Here is a 13,603-nt window from a genome sequence, read left to right on the forward strand (position 1 = left end):
CTTCTTCAGTATGTACCAAAAACATCATTCCTACTACGGTCGCGCTGAAATAGCTCACCTACTGTAGAAATATTGGAAACCTGCGATATTACATGAGGGCTTACCAAATTTCGCTGATATTTCTCCCGGAAAGAAATCCCCCAGGACCACCACTGATTTTGCCTGCAGCTTGGGGAGATGTCCACGCCAAGGTCGCATCAACCATCCCAACTCTTCCCATGCCGAATCCCATTCCAGACGCTTGAGAAGGACCTATCGGACTCAGCGATGGGTTAGCCGCATTGCAAACACCGAGTTGCAGAACCACAGCTTCAACTAAACGTGAGGCCAACACTGGAGTAGTCGTGTCTTCGAAGATACTCTCCTTCGCGCGCAGGATATCTTCATCAGAAAAAACTAGTAAGGTGTGCCGCTGGATGATCTGCCGAGCTGATGGAGTTTGCTGGTCGCCGAAGTCATTCCCAGAGTCTGCCAATGGTGACAGATTGCGCCAACCATGCAGTCTCCCCCGTCAGCGACAGAGTGCAATCAGAAGACGTTACCAGACACAGACCGAGCGGGGTCATCACGGTCCGCCGCCTGCAAGCGCGGGGGGGACGGGGACGACGGGATCACCCGTGACGATGTCGCCTCCAAAATCGCCCGACATGTGGCGTGTTGTATGTAACTTTGCATGTAACACCGGCGTGCTTAGGCACGTCCGGTATGGTCTCACGACTCATACGTCGATTCGCGTGCGTGCGTGTCATTGATTTCGTGAACGATCAAGACCACATACAAGATACTCGATCCGTTCCACGGTAGTTGTGCTAGACAACCCTGTCCAACAACCGGGCCATAGCGCGTATCTTCGTGGCGGGGCCAACTGCGGAGCAAAACTTCCCATGCATGCATGCATGCATGCATGCATGCGCATGCTTCAGATTTTACGGAGCAGGAGCATCAGATATCAAGACCTGTGCGGTCGTCGTGCTCATTTTCTGCAGGAGTTTGCACCAACCAGAACCAGGAGCAAGGGTTCTAAAAAATACACTACCGTGTTTCTCCTACTACTTGGAATCTAGCGTGCCAACTTCCATCATACACCAAAAAAATCAAAAAAATACTTTAGTCTATTGTTTTGGTTTTTGGCGTAGTTTTTTTTTCTATTACTGAGCCCTTTTAACTAGGACTTTCGTTGGAGGTCATTTTAAAGGGACGTGCGACACTAGGGTTCGAACCGCGGGACGCTGCCGCTCCCATACGGCTTGCCATCGGGTTACCTACCCGTTCGCAGTTTTTGGCGTAGTTTTGCCCATCAAGCACTATATAAATTCGCTGCACATGCATGTGTTATTACAAGCTTACAATAGTCCCCATACTATTATTCCCAAAAAAAGTCGCCATACTATTACCTACTCCTACTTGACTCACGCTACTTCACCATCTCATGCATCTCTCTCCGTTCCGAAAAATCCATCACAGATACTGGGGCTGCCTCGTGAGTCGTGTACGTATAATAGGAAGGGAATGCTACGCCACGCAACGCGATGCTAGATCTTTAAGAACGGTGCAACAGGAAGCATGTCGCGATCATCATACACTGATCACAAGGTCATCGTCTCGTCGATCGCTTGACTGATCGGGATTAAGAAAAAAAGAAAAGTGAAGCAGAGACACGCAAAGTTGACTCCTCTCCAGTTCCTTTTTGCAATCAAACGAGGCGACAGAGAGAAAAAGATGTCTCGCTGAGTTTCCTTGGCCAAAGCATGATACTACTGTACCATGCTACTACTTCTATACTGCAGTACACCATGTTAGAAGCACACAACACACTGTGGTGTGACTGACCACTGATTTGGTGGGCCCATGCGTCTGCCGCAGCACATTCGTTTTTTCTTTGCGCAGGGGATTCTGTCCCCCGTGCTTTGACTTGGAGAGAGGAGAAGCTCTGCCGTGGCCAGACGGCAAAATGATGGCTCCAGAGTTCATGACACTAGCAGCATACCACCCCTCCCTCTGTTAGGTCTCTTGATTTCAACTTATAGACTGTTTGATTGTAATTTATAAGTTGGAATAAATAGATAGAGTGTGTAGTTTAATTTTTAATAATTTAGTTTTTATATCGTAACAATTCAGCAATCTGACTCTACTGCTTATTCAAATTGTACAATCTAACTTTTAGATTTCATCTTCTTACACTCCATAATCTATAAGTTGTTTTTCCTCCTTATACAGTTTTTGTTGGCGAAAACTGCTGTGACCGTGCGTTTCCTTCCTGCGATGCATCATCGACATGATATGTACTACCATTTGATAGAGCAGCTAGCACGTTTGATCAATCTCATGCATTTGCACGGCCACACTAAGTCTCTGACCGTTTGACGGCGTGTAGATGTAGGCACAAGGAGACATGGTTTCTTCGCCATTCGTGCCAGCGTCGTTCAGTAAGGACGCGGCGGCTGATCGCCCACCCCGCCGGCGCAGCGATTTCCCGACCGTCCGGAGTCCAGCTCGTATCGTACGTACGCACGCGCGGAGTAAACCCCGTGCACGCCTAACCCCCGCACCGCCGTACGAACGGGCGCGGCACCCGGGCCCAAACGCGACCAGATTTGATAGGAGTCTCGTGGTCGTACTCGTACCAATGTCCCGTGCCGCCTTGTCGCCGGTTTCGGCCGGGGGAGCAAGCCGTTGTCGCGCGCGCGTGAACCACGTCGTGACCTGCGTGAGACCAGCCCAGTTGGATGGCCCACTGTAAGTGTTCGTTCCGTTCTAGTACATACCAAGACAAGTGAATGAGATGCAGTGAGTGTGAGACAGGGTCAGCATGGTATGCCTGACCACTGATTTCATCTCGTTTATCTCGCAACTTGGAACTCGAGATTAGCAGGATTCTTACAAAAGAGGTCGACCCCACATTAAGATACCCTTGTTACACCTTTCGAGAAAGATTTTGCTGAACTTTAAGGTGATCGATCCCACATTTCGAATCTCCTTCGCACCTCCCAGAAAGGCAACAAAAGAAAGTGAAAGCCTGTGCCATTCATTGACTCTAAAAGTTACAATTACTATACTCTCCAAGAGCATATCGATGATCAAATGGGCATATTTTGCCAAGGATAACGCTTCACGCATAGACAAGTCGTACGTATAGCACTAATAGCAGTACTCTTTTAGCCAAAAGCTAGCAGTGGGTCGCAGTGATCTCGAGGTCAAGAGCACAAGCTGGAGGAGGTAAGACAGGTTCAAACTGTGTCAGGCAGTGGATTCACTCGAGCTGCCCCATTCCAGGGAACGGGAGAATCTGCCGCACCATGCCAAAAACCCTGGTTCCGCCCGGGGCCCCGGGCGCTGCCTGGTCCTCCACTGACCACAGGTATGGGTGCGTGTTGCTGTTTTCGTTTCCTTTTTTGTTGCAAGCATGGCACTGGCGCACGGCTACCATTGGCAAGAGTATCGATCTCCTAACAAAATTTCCCCATGGAATACTGAGAGTTACCACCACTAATATCGCGAAGAAGGAACAAATAATACTACTACTAGCTAGCACTCAGCACTTATAATTAGAGCATATTTGTTTTTAATTTACAGATTGTGATTATAATTTACCAGCTGAAATAAACATACTAGGTTGTAAAAAATAGATTATATAATTTACAAAAGCTGAAATACAATATAATTTTTTACAATTCATAATCTACAAGCTGTTTTACAAAATTCATATCTAAAACAAACAAACAGATTCTAAAATTCAATTTTTAACAATTCAACCCTCAAATCATAACAATATAGAAATATGTTATCCACTAAATTATACAGATTATACAATCAAACTTTTACAACTTAACTTTTACAATGTACAACTTACGAACTGCTTTTCACACTAAGCAACTAAAACAAACAGCCTCTCAGTCCTACCAGAACAACTTCCACTGTCGACTGCAACGGATAAAAATTTGAGTTGGTTTTTGCTTCGACCCGAAGCCAGCACCACCATATCAGCGTTCGTATCCACGACAGGGTCAGTGGGCATGTAGTTGGGAAGGTTGGCTGTAGGAGGGAAAAATGCAACCCAACCCGCCAAGGTTACTTTAATTTTGAGATTCCTCCAAAAGTTATTTTGTTGAAAAAACCCCTCAGAAAGTTAGTTTGTCTTTCAGATTTCCCCAAATTTGAATTTGAAAGAAATTTAGCTAAAATATATTTGAATTTGATTCAAAATATTCCTTGATTCATATTCCCACGTATATATATTTCCTTGATTTTTGTTAGTTCTAGGGGGAAATCAAATTCAAATATATTTTAGCTGAATTTCAAAACAATTAGATTTTATGTTGGTTTTATATGAATCAAGGGATCTTTTAAATCAAATTCAAATATATATTATTAAATCAACATAAAATCAAAGAAATTTAAATATATTTTAAATCAAAATCAAATATATTTCAGCTGAATTTCAATCAAATTCAGAACTAGGGAATCTGAAAGACAGACTAACTTTGAAGTGTTTACAATATAACAACTTTGAGGGATTCTCAAAATTATAGTGACTTGAGGGGCTTTTGCATTTCTCCCGCTGTAGGAAGACCGCTCGTCTCTCGTGTCAGGCGCAGCACGAGTATATCAAAAATTGGAGTCGGATACGGGCCATGCTGCCAAAAGCTGGGGCAAGATCAGCCGATGGTTTGAACTGTCCAACACACCTCCAATCAATCAATCGGTCTCCGTCACGTCGGTGGATTAAATCGAACCAAGCCAAGAGGGAAATGTGGTACGTAAGCGTCATGATTATACTACCTGGTACCTGCTGCCGCCCTAGCTCGCCTAGCAGCTCCGTCCCAATGAATCGATGGGCGGCACCCCGGCTAATCCTGCGTTTGAATTTCACCGTGAATTGCTCTGGCCCTTGTTTAGTTGTATAACCAGATATCAGATCGGCGTGCATAATCGCGTAAGCTTTATTACATTCGCAGAAACTGGGACTTGAATCGTGTTACTGATTTTGATCGAGAGCTGTTTGCCTGATCAGCTATCCCTGGTTCCTACTTCCTAGTAACATGTCAGCAAAATTGTGCATTCGTGAACCAACCACACCCCTAGGGGCGCCATGGTTATTTTTTCGTTGTGGAGTACTGTTATTCTAATTTCCAGTAGTAAATGACCTAGAAAATAAAAATAACTCAATAACAACGAGAAGTGTGTAAGTAAAAAAATGGAAAAAAGGTTGTCAGGGTTCTTTTTTAGAGTAATGTGCTAATCTAGTCTCTAGTACAAATGGACTTGAAAATGTAAATAATTGAAGATTGAATGTATTTTTAAATACATAAAAGTCAATGTTGCATACCTACGTATGAAAGATAAATAATAGAAGATTAAATATATTTTTAAAGAAAAAGCAATATCTAATTTTATACAGTGACTATTTGATCCACTCGGATGAATAATATAGATCATCTGAATCAACCAAAACTGATGAAATATATAGTGACATAAATGACCTTGGAAATGAAAATGTTTAATTAACTACTTCGAGCGCTACCGTTTTATACAAGCTATAGGACATTTTATCCCCCTGGAAGCCTTTTTTACTCATGCAGCAAGCAAGGTCACCCATATCCTTTTGTTTTGGAGAAAGTTCACCCGTATCTTGTCAGCACAGCTTCCTACATGTCCTGGAACACTCGGGTGTTGTTTCCGTCGGGATCGGAGTGCCCAATCAACAAAGACATGTATTATTAATAGCGAAAGCACGAGTAAAACCTGCTGCAAGCAGCTACATATTTTGAAATGATTGGCAAAGCGTAAAAACGATCGAATACAACTACTTCATCTACAAGTCGTATTAGCCTGCCACACGAACAGTAATTGCTCCATGCTTTAGTACTAAATCTGTCTACTAGCAAGTACACCTGCTCGATTCAATCGCATCCCCATTTTGATTCCACAGGAATATTTTTTAAGTAGATTATGGGTTGTAAAAATTACTGAAATGTGAATTGTTAGATCGTAACAATTCAACTTTTATATTATAATAATTTATCTTCCGGTTAGCTTTTAAAATCTAACTATTTTATTTTAAATTACAGATTATAAGAATAATTCAACTATTTACTTTACTTATAAATTATAATTATAATACAGTTTTTATAATTCGAAACAATAGGACTTCAGTTATAAGCCATATACGGCTGTCCAGGGAGGAAGTAGAGAGAGGAGGGACTGATGGCCGGGCGCTGAGCCCCAGAAAGAGAGACGAAGGAGAGATGGCCGGCGCCAAAAAAAATCCTCTAGGATATGTACGCCTATTGGAGTAAGGATGCAAATTTTTTGCATTAAATAAAGCAGTTTTTAATCATTCTCTCCTATGAACCTACGACATCTTGCGTACGCTGCTGTCCCCAGAGGCGACAGAAATTCATAGTTAAATTCATGTTCCATCGCGTCACTGTTCGTCCATTGGTAATCGCACTGAACGCAAGCAGAACACTGCGTTCAATTGTCCCAACGCCGATGCCACGGCCCACGGCTAGTCTAAAGTGCGGCAAACTGTAGCCACGTAGCAAACGTACATTAATTTTATTATTTGTATTTATATAAAATACAGAGTTATAATAGGCTCAATCCATCTCTATCAACAGTAAAAATATTAAGTTACATCCAATTTCTTATTTAAAAATATTTTTAATATTTTGTTTTTTCTTACCTATCTAGACGTCTAATATTTATATTAGATACATTAAAAATACAATTAATCTTTTATTATTTGATTTCTTATCTAGATATTAAATATTTATCTTCCATGTATTCACCGTCGGGTTTTTTAATGGTACACCGCTTTCCACACGTTGGCTTCTTTAAGAGGGTGTGTCGCTGTCCGCACGTCGCCTTCACCATCATTTAGCATTAAGGTCGCCTCTGTTACGCTATCTTTACACGAAGTTACTATACGAAAATTGTTTTAAAAGTACTAGTAGCAATTGCACACATGTTTTATATACGTGGAATCATTGCAATCTAGGGCAATGTATGGAAGATAAATATTTGACATTTTAGTATGAAAATCAAATCAACGAGTGTCGAGGGTAAATCCATGATATTGATTTCGGGGTATGTTGGACAGTGGATGTGTGAACGGTGTTTTAGGGAAACGGGGTCCTCATCCCTTTATATAATAAGTAGAGGGAGAACTTACATGCGGACCTTACACAAATGATATCTGCTCATTCTAATATCTAACTCAACTCATCATTACGGAATAAGAGGCATGCCAACTTGCTATGACAATATTGTATATCGTGCTGTTGTGCGACATCTTTACTTAGCCCGTAGAGCCTTATCGTACCGCATTTAATGCGACGGGACAAAATGATGACCTTCTGCACCGTCTCTGTCCGCTTGCCTCTCCACGTTGCACCATCCCCGTCCACCTGCCTCTCCACGTCGTCTCCATCCACTAGCCTCTACGTCGTTCCCATCCACTTGCCTCTGCGTCGTCCCCGTCCACTTTCCTCTATACGCCATCTCCATCCACTTGCCCTGCCGGATGGCTAACTACATCCCATCTGTCGTGCGGTGCCATGCCAGCTTGTAAAGTCTCACTCCATAGCTTTTAACGTTACAGGATGGGACAACACCTCCCCCTCTCGCACCGCCCACCACCTTATCCGTCGGAGCCGGTGCCTGGTGAAGAGAAACGTTCGGGTGAGTGTCCAATAAAGACGCTTAGGACGGGTTGCGTCCAATACAGTCCCGCGACCAGGGAGCCGGTCAGGGGTTTGTGTGAAGGCGTAGCGATATTGGTCGCTGGAGGTTTTGCATTGATCGTGGTAACTCATCGACCGATTAGTATTTTTAGGAGATGTTCCACTGGCTGTTTGCACTCTTTGTGGGGCTTGTTAGCCGAAGTACCCCTTTACTTAATACACCAACAACGAGAGATTGTATTTTTATAATATATGTAAATTAAATATTGGATATCTAGATATGAAAGATAATTAATATGAAATCAAGTATATTTTCTCGACAACAGGATATCACATTTTCATTACGTGATAATGGAATAGTTAAGCACATTCATTACAGACCAGATAATAGAGGAAAACTTACAAATAAAAGGCACACCAACGCAAACATGTAGATCTTAACCAAGATGACATAGCAATAACTACTCACCAGATGCTAAAGTCAAAGTAGAAAGGCTGAATTAAAGCCGATTAACAGCAAAGTTTTGAAACAGGGAGAGCACCCTCCAGCCATAAATCAATTGAAGCATCAACCGAGCGACTGAAGGATGGAACATTAGTAGGCCAAGATCAATCTTTGTCTTTCTCATCTGACAGATGCTCATCCTCAGGTTGAGCTTGATGTCGAGCAGACAACAATTAATTTACTGTTTCTAGTAAACCTTGAGCACCACGTGGGAGATCGTCCTTACCCACCTCCTTAAGAAGCTCTGCACAAGTATTAAGAAAGAACAAACATAAAAAATAATGTTAGTAGCATCACACAAGAGCTTTTTATCAAAACATATCCTATTGTGAGCTTTCAAATAGACCAACAAACAACAACAATGTCAGTTGCAGCAAAATATTTTTCATTGAGAAAGTAGTCATCAATCCAATCAATTCACTTATAATACTGAGCTAAGAAAGTAGAGATAATAAGAGCACTAATAAAAGTCCCAATAAATCCCATGCCACCTTGCCAATAGGGCATAGAAAGAACACATGCTGAATAGTCTCAAGCTGAGTATAGAAATAATAGGAGGTATCTCTACTCTAGTTTCTTTTGACAAGATTATATTTAGTTAACAAAGCATCATGTTCTATAAGCTGTCAGAATAGCTTAATTTTTAAAGGAATTTTTGCTTTCCAGATGTGCTTAAAAGGTGGATGCGGAGCATTTCGGTTAACCAGCCATAGGTGAAGTTAGACATTAAAAGTATCTTTCTTATCCCATGACTAATAAAAAACATTATCTAGTCCCACTTGGATTGAAGATCCAAAGTTAGCTATCTTCTAAACTCAAGGCACCATAGCATACTGTAACATTCAAAGATAATAATACTTTTTTGCTTGTAGATAGAGTAAACAACAAGAAACATCTTAGTGTTAGTTTGGTTCGGTGTATGAGGCTGGATAGGATGATCCCGTCTAGGTAAGTAGTGCCCATCCAGATGTTTAGTTGGAAGGCTATTCGATCATGCGATCCCGAAAAATAGAGTCATAGGAGGGCACCCGCTTCGGTCTGCGTCTGTGACTCCTCAGCCCTGACTCCAGATGTTTCCAATTTCTTTTTCTTTTTTTCTCTTGTCGTGGTAAAAAAAATTCTATATATTCTACAATTCATAATGAATTCATTTGAAATGGATTCACCTAATATTTCTTGTAGATTAAAAAAAAACTCCAAAGAGAGCTACTCCTAGGAATTCTAGCAATTTTTAAGACCTTGAACAAATTCCCAAAAAATCTAAAAAAATCACTAATATTCCTCTCATATGACGTAATAATTTCTAAAATTATTTTTAGCCCTAGATTATTTCGTGAAAAAGTGAGATCTTTTGTAATACTTTATTATATGCATTTTTATCATTTCATGTGATATTCTCTTTTTAATTCAATTTGAATTCAAATAAATTTAAATATGCACAAATTCATCCAAACACTTATATAATGCATATAAATATGAATGTACGCAATCAGCTTAGCTTATCTCATCCATCCAATCAAATAGAAAACTAACTTATCTCATCTCAAAAATCAGGGATGATCATATACCATCTAAACTTATCCTTCAACTAAACGCACCCTTATTAAGGGAGTTAGTCGACATCCAAACATCTTCCAAAAAACTTGTATTTTTGCTATTACCCACCAAGATCTTCTTTCCTTAGAGATTAATGTATTTTTAGAAGAAAAACAGAGAGAATCTTTACACGATGACCGTATCATCGATCCGAGAGAACGGCGAAGGTCTTTCAGTTCTATTACAACTTACGTAATTATAGTATTACAGATAGATTAGTCGTTATCATTTAAGATTGAAACTATATATATATTCCTATTTTTGAGGGACCTGTTTTAAATCAATTTAAATGGCCACCATATATCCAACATTTTAAGTGAGTAACTTCATCAATGATCAAGAAAAATAATTTGCTGCCGGTAAAAAATGTCCCGTAGTTCATGCATATCACATGAAATAGCACGCCACGCCCCCCGCCCTCCTGGTCTTGCCTCGTGGCCCGAGGCTGCAACACACACAAGGTCTCCGGCCGTAGGCCACCGGACCCACAGCTCAGAGACAAGCGTTCTAAAAAAGGGCTAAACTATCGCGACTTCCACTCCCTTCATAACCTGGCCGTCCCCTCGGCCCTAAAAATCTCTCAAGCAAAAACGAGGGCGAAGAGATTGTAGTGCCAGGTCTCGCATCCATGGCGTCCTCAGTCCCCTCCAACCTCCGCCCCGACGCGCCGGTCTACGTACCATTGGCGTTTCCCATCGGCCCGCCGCCTGTCGCGCCCGGGTTGGAGCTGTACGTTGAGGCCCTGCCGCCGCGGGGCTTCGTCCCGACGTCGTCGGCGCTTCCGTTCCTATCTCCACCTCCGCCGCTGCCGTTCGCGGACCCGGGCTTCTGTGGGTTCCCAGCCCAGGGCCTGGGGATGGGGATGGGGATGCAGGGCGCGTTCCCTCACCCGCCCTGGGCGACGCCGATGGGGATGGCGATGCCGCTCGGGGCGTTGGCGATGCCTGTTTCGCCGGCGGGGATGCACTTTTCCCCGCACCTTCAGCAGCCCCGCATCACTGCTGCCCCGCAGGACGGTGGCCACCGTCCCCGGAGCTCCATGCGCATCAGGCGTGCTCCCAGTACTAGGCGGCGGCGCCCCAGGCCCGTCGTCACGCTACGGAGGAAGGGATCGCCGCATCCGGAACCAACACCGTCGTCCCGCAGCACGGAGGTCAGCGGGAACGGAGGCAACGGCGTAGCGAAGGTGGAGCCGGCCAACGAGCCTTCTCCCCGCTCCGTGCTCGATACCACGAGTCCACCCGACTCGCCGCCGGTTGTACTCCCGGCGTCTTTCCCGTACCTAGACCCGTCTCCCCCTTCGTCGCCGGCGCCCACGGGCCTCGCCCCCGGAACCGAGCCTTCCCGCCGCTCCGTTCCACCTTCCGGGAGCCCGCGCGTCCCACCGCCGCCTCGTCCCCGGAAGCCACGGCGCTTGTTCAACCCTGCTTCCAACCGAACGTCTCTAATGATCAGAAATATCCCTAATAATTTCACGTGAGTGGTTATTTTCCCTCTTTTTTATTCAAACTTTTATGCACTGGAATTTTATGCTTCGCAACCTTTGCAACATCTATCGTGGCGTTGATGCCTGAAAATCAATTGTTTGCTTCGTTATCACACAGGAGGAAGAATATAATGAACATCATCGATCAACATTGCGCTGAAGAAAACGCAAAAGTCACATCGGGCGGTGGCGGCGTCAAGTCGGAATACGACTTCCTCTACGTGCCGATCGACTTCCGGTAACATCTGTCACCTTTGTTGCGAATGCTAGTCGATATTCTACCAAGCTAGGGTTTTTGCTGCTCGATCCGTGACCTCGTTCATTGCACTTGGTCCAGTACCAAATTCAACAAGGGCTACGCCTTTGTGAACGTTACAACGCCGGACGCGGCGCACCGGCTTTGGGCGCACCTGCACAGACACCGCTGGACGGTCGGGGCTTGCCAGAAAATCTGTGAGGTGGACCTTGCCGTCATCCAGGTTTGTCGCCGTCCACTGTCTTCGTCTTCGCTTGCGCTGCCGCGGCCCTTCGGACTCATACGTAGCCGTCGTTTGGATTTGCAGGGACGGCATAAGTTGGTGGAACATTTCTCCGGGTCGCGCTTCGACTGTGACACCGAGGACTTCCTGCCGGTGTGGTTCCAGCCGCCGCGGGACGGCACCCGCCCGACCGTGGGCGTGCAGCACGTCGTGGGCAACCTCGCTCGCCGCTTGTGATGGGCAGTATCGTCTCCTCCCTGCACGCCGGCCGCTTCTTTTCTTGCAATCTATATGTTCTTGGGATGAACGGATAGAACGGGAGTGAGGATCCCGGCTCGATTACCTACTTTGAGTAATTTGCGTGTTTGACTTTGATTTGCATGTGTGTTTTATCTTGAACTTAGCTGAAGTCGAAGCTCATGGGCAGCTGTTGTGTAATCTGTTTGAGCTATATCAGCTTTAAGTGGCGGTAGTGTGATCTTGATGTTTGAGTCTTGACTCTTGAGTGTTATGTGTTGTAAGCTTGTACGAAAAACATGAGCTCCACCAGGCTCTCGATATTAGTCTATGAATGAGTAACTTGCTACTAGTAAATTATTTCGTCTGGGCGTGGCATCAATTGGAAGTCTTTCAGTGCACTGAGCTGATGAAAGTAATGATCCGTAGTTTCATGTTTATTCTGAACCGTTAGCGCGAGTGTTTGGATGGCAGAAAATTCATCGTAAATTTTACGATGCACATTTGATTAAGTCAAAAATGAATTAAATCATATAGAATTTTGAGGAAATTTTGATTATCTGAAGGTATTAACCCATTGATGTTGTCCCTAATAAATTGTACGGGAAAAGGAGTTGACAGTAGCGTTTTTATCGGTCCCTTTCAGAACAGAACTAGTACGACGTGTTGATAGTTTTGCAGCCTTGTGGCTTGTTGCTCCCTTGTGCTCCGTGCGGGTGCCCTTTGCCATCTTGGTCCCCTCGGTGCTGTAGCTGACGACCGGTGCACGACGGACTCGCCGCTGTGCTTATGTGGTTGCTATTAATGGGATGTGAGGTTGGGACAAGAAAATCATGAAAGGACGGCGCTCATCCCCTTCTTTTCTTTTTTTGGAAAACATCACCTTCTCTTTTTCTCGATGTCGATCTCCATCTCCATCAGCCCATCACTCTCTTCCACTGCGGCGCCCGTCTCTTCCTTCCCCATTGCCCAACGCAGCGCGCGCTGGGGAACTAAGGCTCGCCTCGCTCCGCTCCTGTCTGATCCGTACCCTGGAAGCAGCTCTCTGGAGCCATCTACTACAGATGCTAGGTGCATCCCAAGGTAAACAGTATAATGCATTGGGAAACTGCGAGATCTGACGAGGGAAGGTGCATGCTGCCACCAGTGCCAGACATGGCCTGCAACCACTCGATTGCACCGGGTGTGGCAGGGGCTGCAACTGTTGTACCACTCGCACTGCCTTTATACCGCTGCTTGTTGAGCTTAGCTCTACTATTCCTAGGGCACCACTAGTGCAGTTCTTCCTTCCTTGTCCTCGAGCAACTGGATATATCTCGGCGCTATTCTAGTAGTTGTACTTCATGACATACTACTACTGTGCTACGTGTATTACAGTACTGCTACATGGAAAGAACAGTGAAAAGTCCGGTGAAGCAGTGACGCTTGAGTAGTTGATGAGCAGCTCGGAGAGTCGGAGCACTGCTTGCCACATGTACAATTTATATCAGTCAGAAATTTTAAAAAAAGGCTAAAAATATCATGTATTTACTAAAATTGATAATATATTGACTTATTTATAAATCAAGCGCCAGTATTCAACGTCTTAAACAACTAAAAATTGATTTCGGTAATC

At 44.2% G+C, this 13,603-nt stretch overlaps 1 protein-coding gene across 1 annotated transcript; it reads left to right on the forward strand.

Moving 5' to 3' along the window:
* Window positions 1-10,414: 10,414 nt before the first annotated feature.
* LOC133902317 (protein MEI2-like 6) lies at window positions 10,415-11,988 on the forward strand. The gene is made up of 4 exons (XM_062343915.1): window positions 10,415-11,262; window positions 11,391-11,510; window positions 11,610-11,751; window positions 11,836-11,988. Exons 1-4 carry the CDS (start codon window positions 10,415-10,417, stop codon window positions 11,986-11,988), a joined length of 1,263 nt encoding a protein of 420 aa, XP_062199899.1.
* The last annotated feature ends 1,615 nt before the right edge of the window (window positions 11,989-13,603 follow it).

The sequence above is a fragment of the Phragmites australis genome, chromosome 20 (genome assembly GCF_958298935.1).
Source record: "Phragmites australis chromosome 20, lpPhrAust1.1, whole genome shotgun sequence".
Lineage (NCBI taxonomy): Eukaryota > Viridiplantae > Streptophyta > Magnoliopsida > Poales > Poaceae > Phragmites > Phragmites australis.

Excerpts from the sequence above, each read along its gene's own strand:
- LOC133902317 (XM_062343915.1), top strand. The coding sequence starts at position 10,415 with ATGGCGTCCTCAGTCCCCTCCAACCTCCGCCCCGACGCGCCGGTCTAC. Across the intron at positions 11,511-11,609 it reads TACGTGCCGATCGACTTCCG|TACCAAATTCAACAAGGGCT; the intron begins GTAACATCTGTC and ends CACTTGGTCCAG. Across the intron at positions 11,752-11,835 it reads TGGACCTTGCCGTCATCCAG|GGACGGCATAAGTTGGTGGA; the intron begins GTTTGTCGCCGT and ends TTGGATTTGCAG.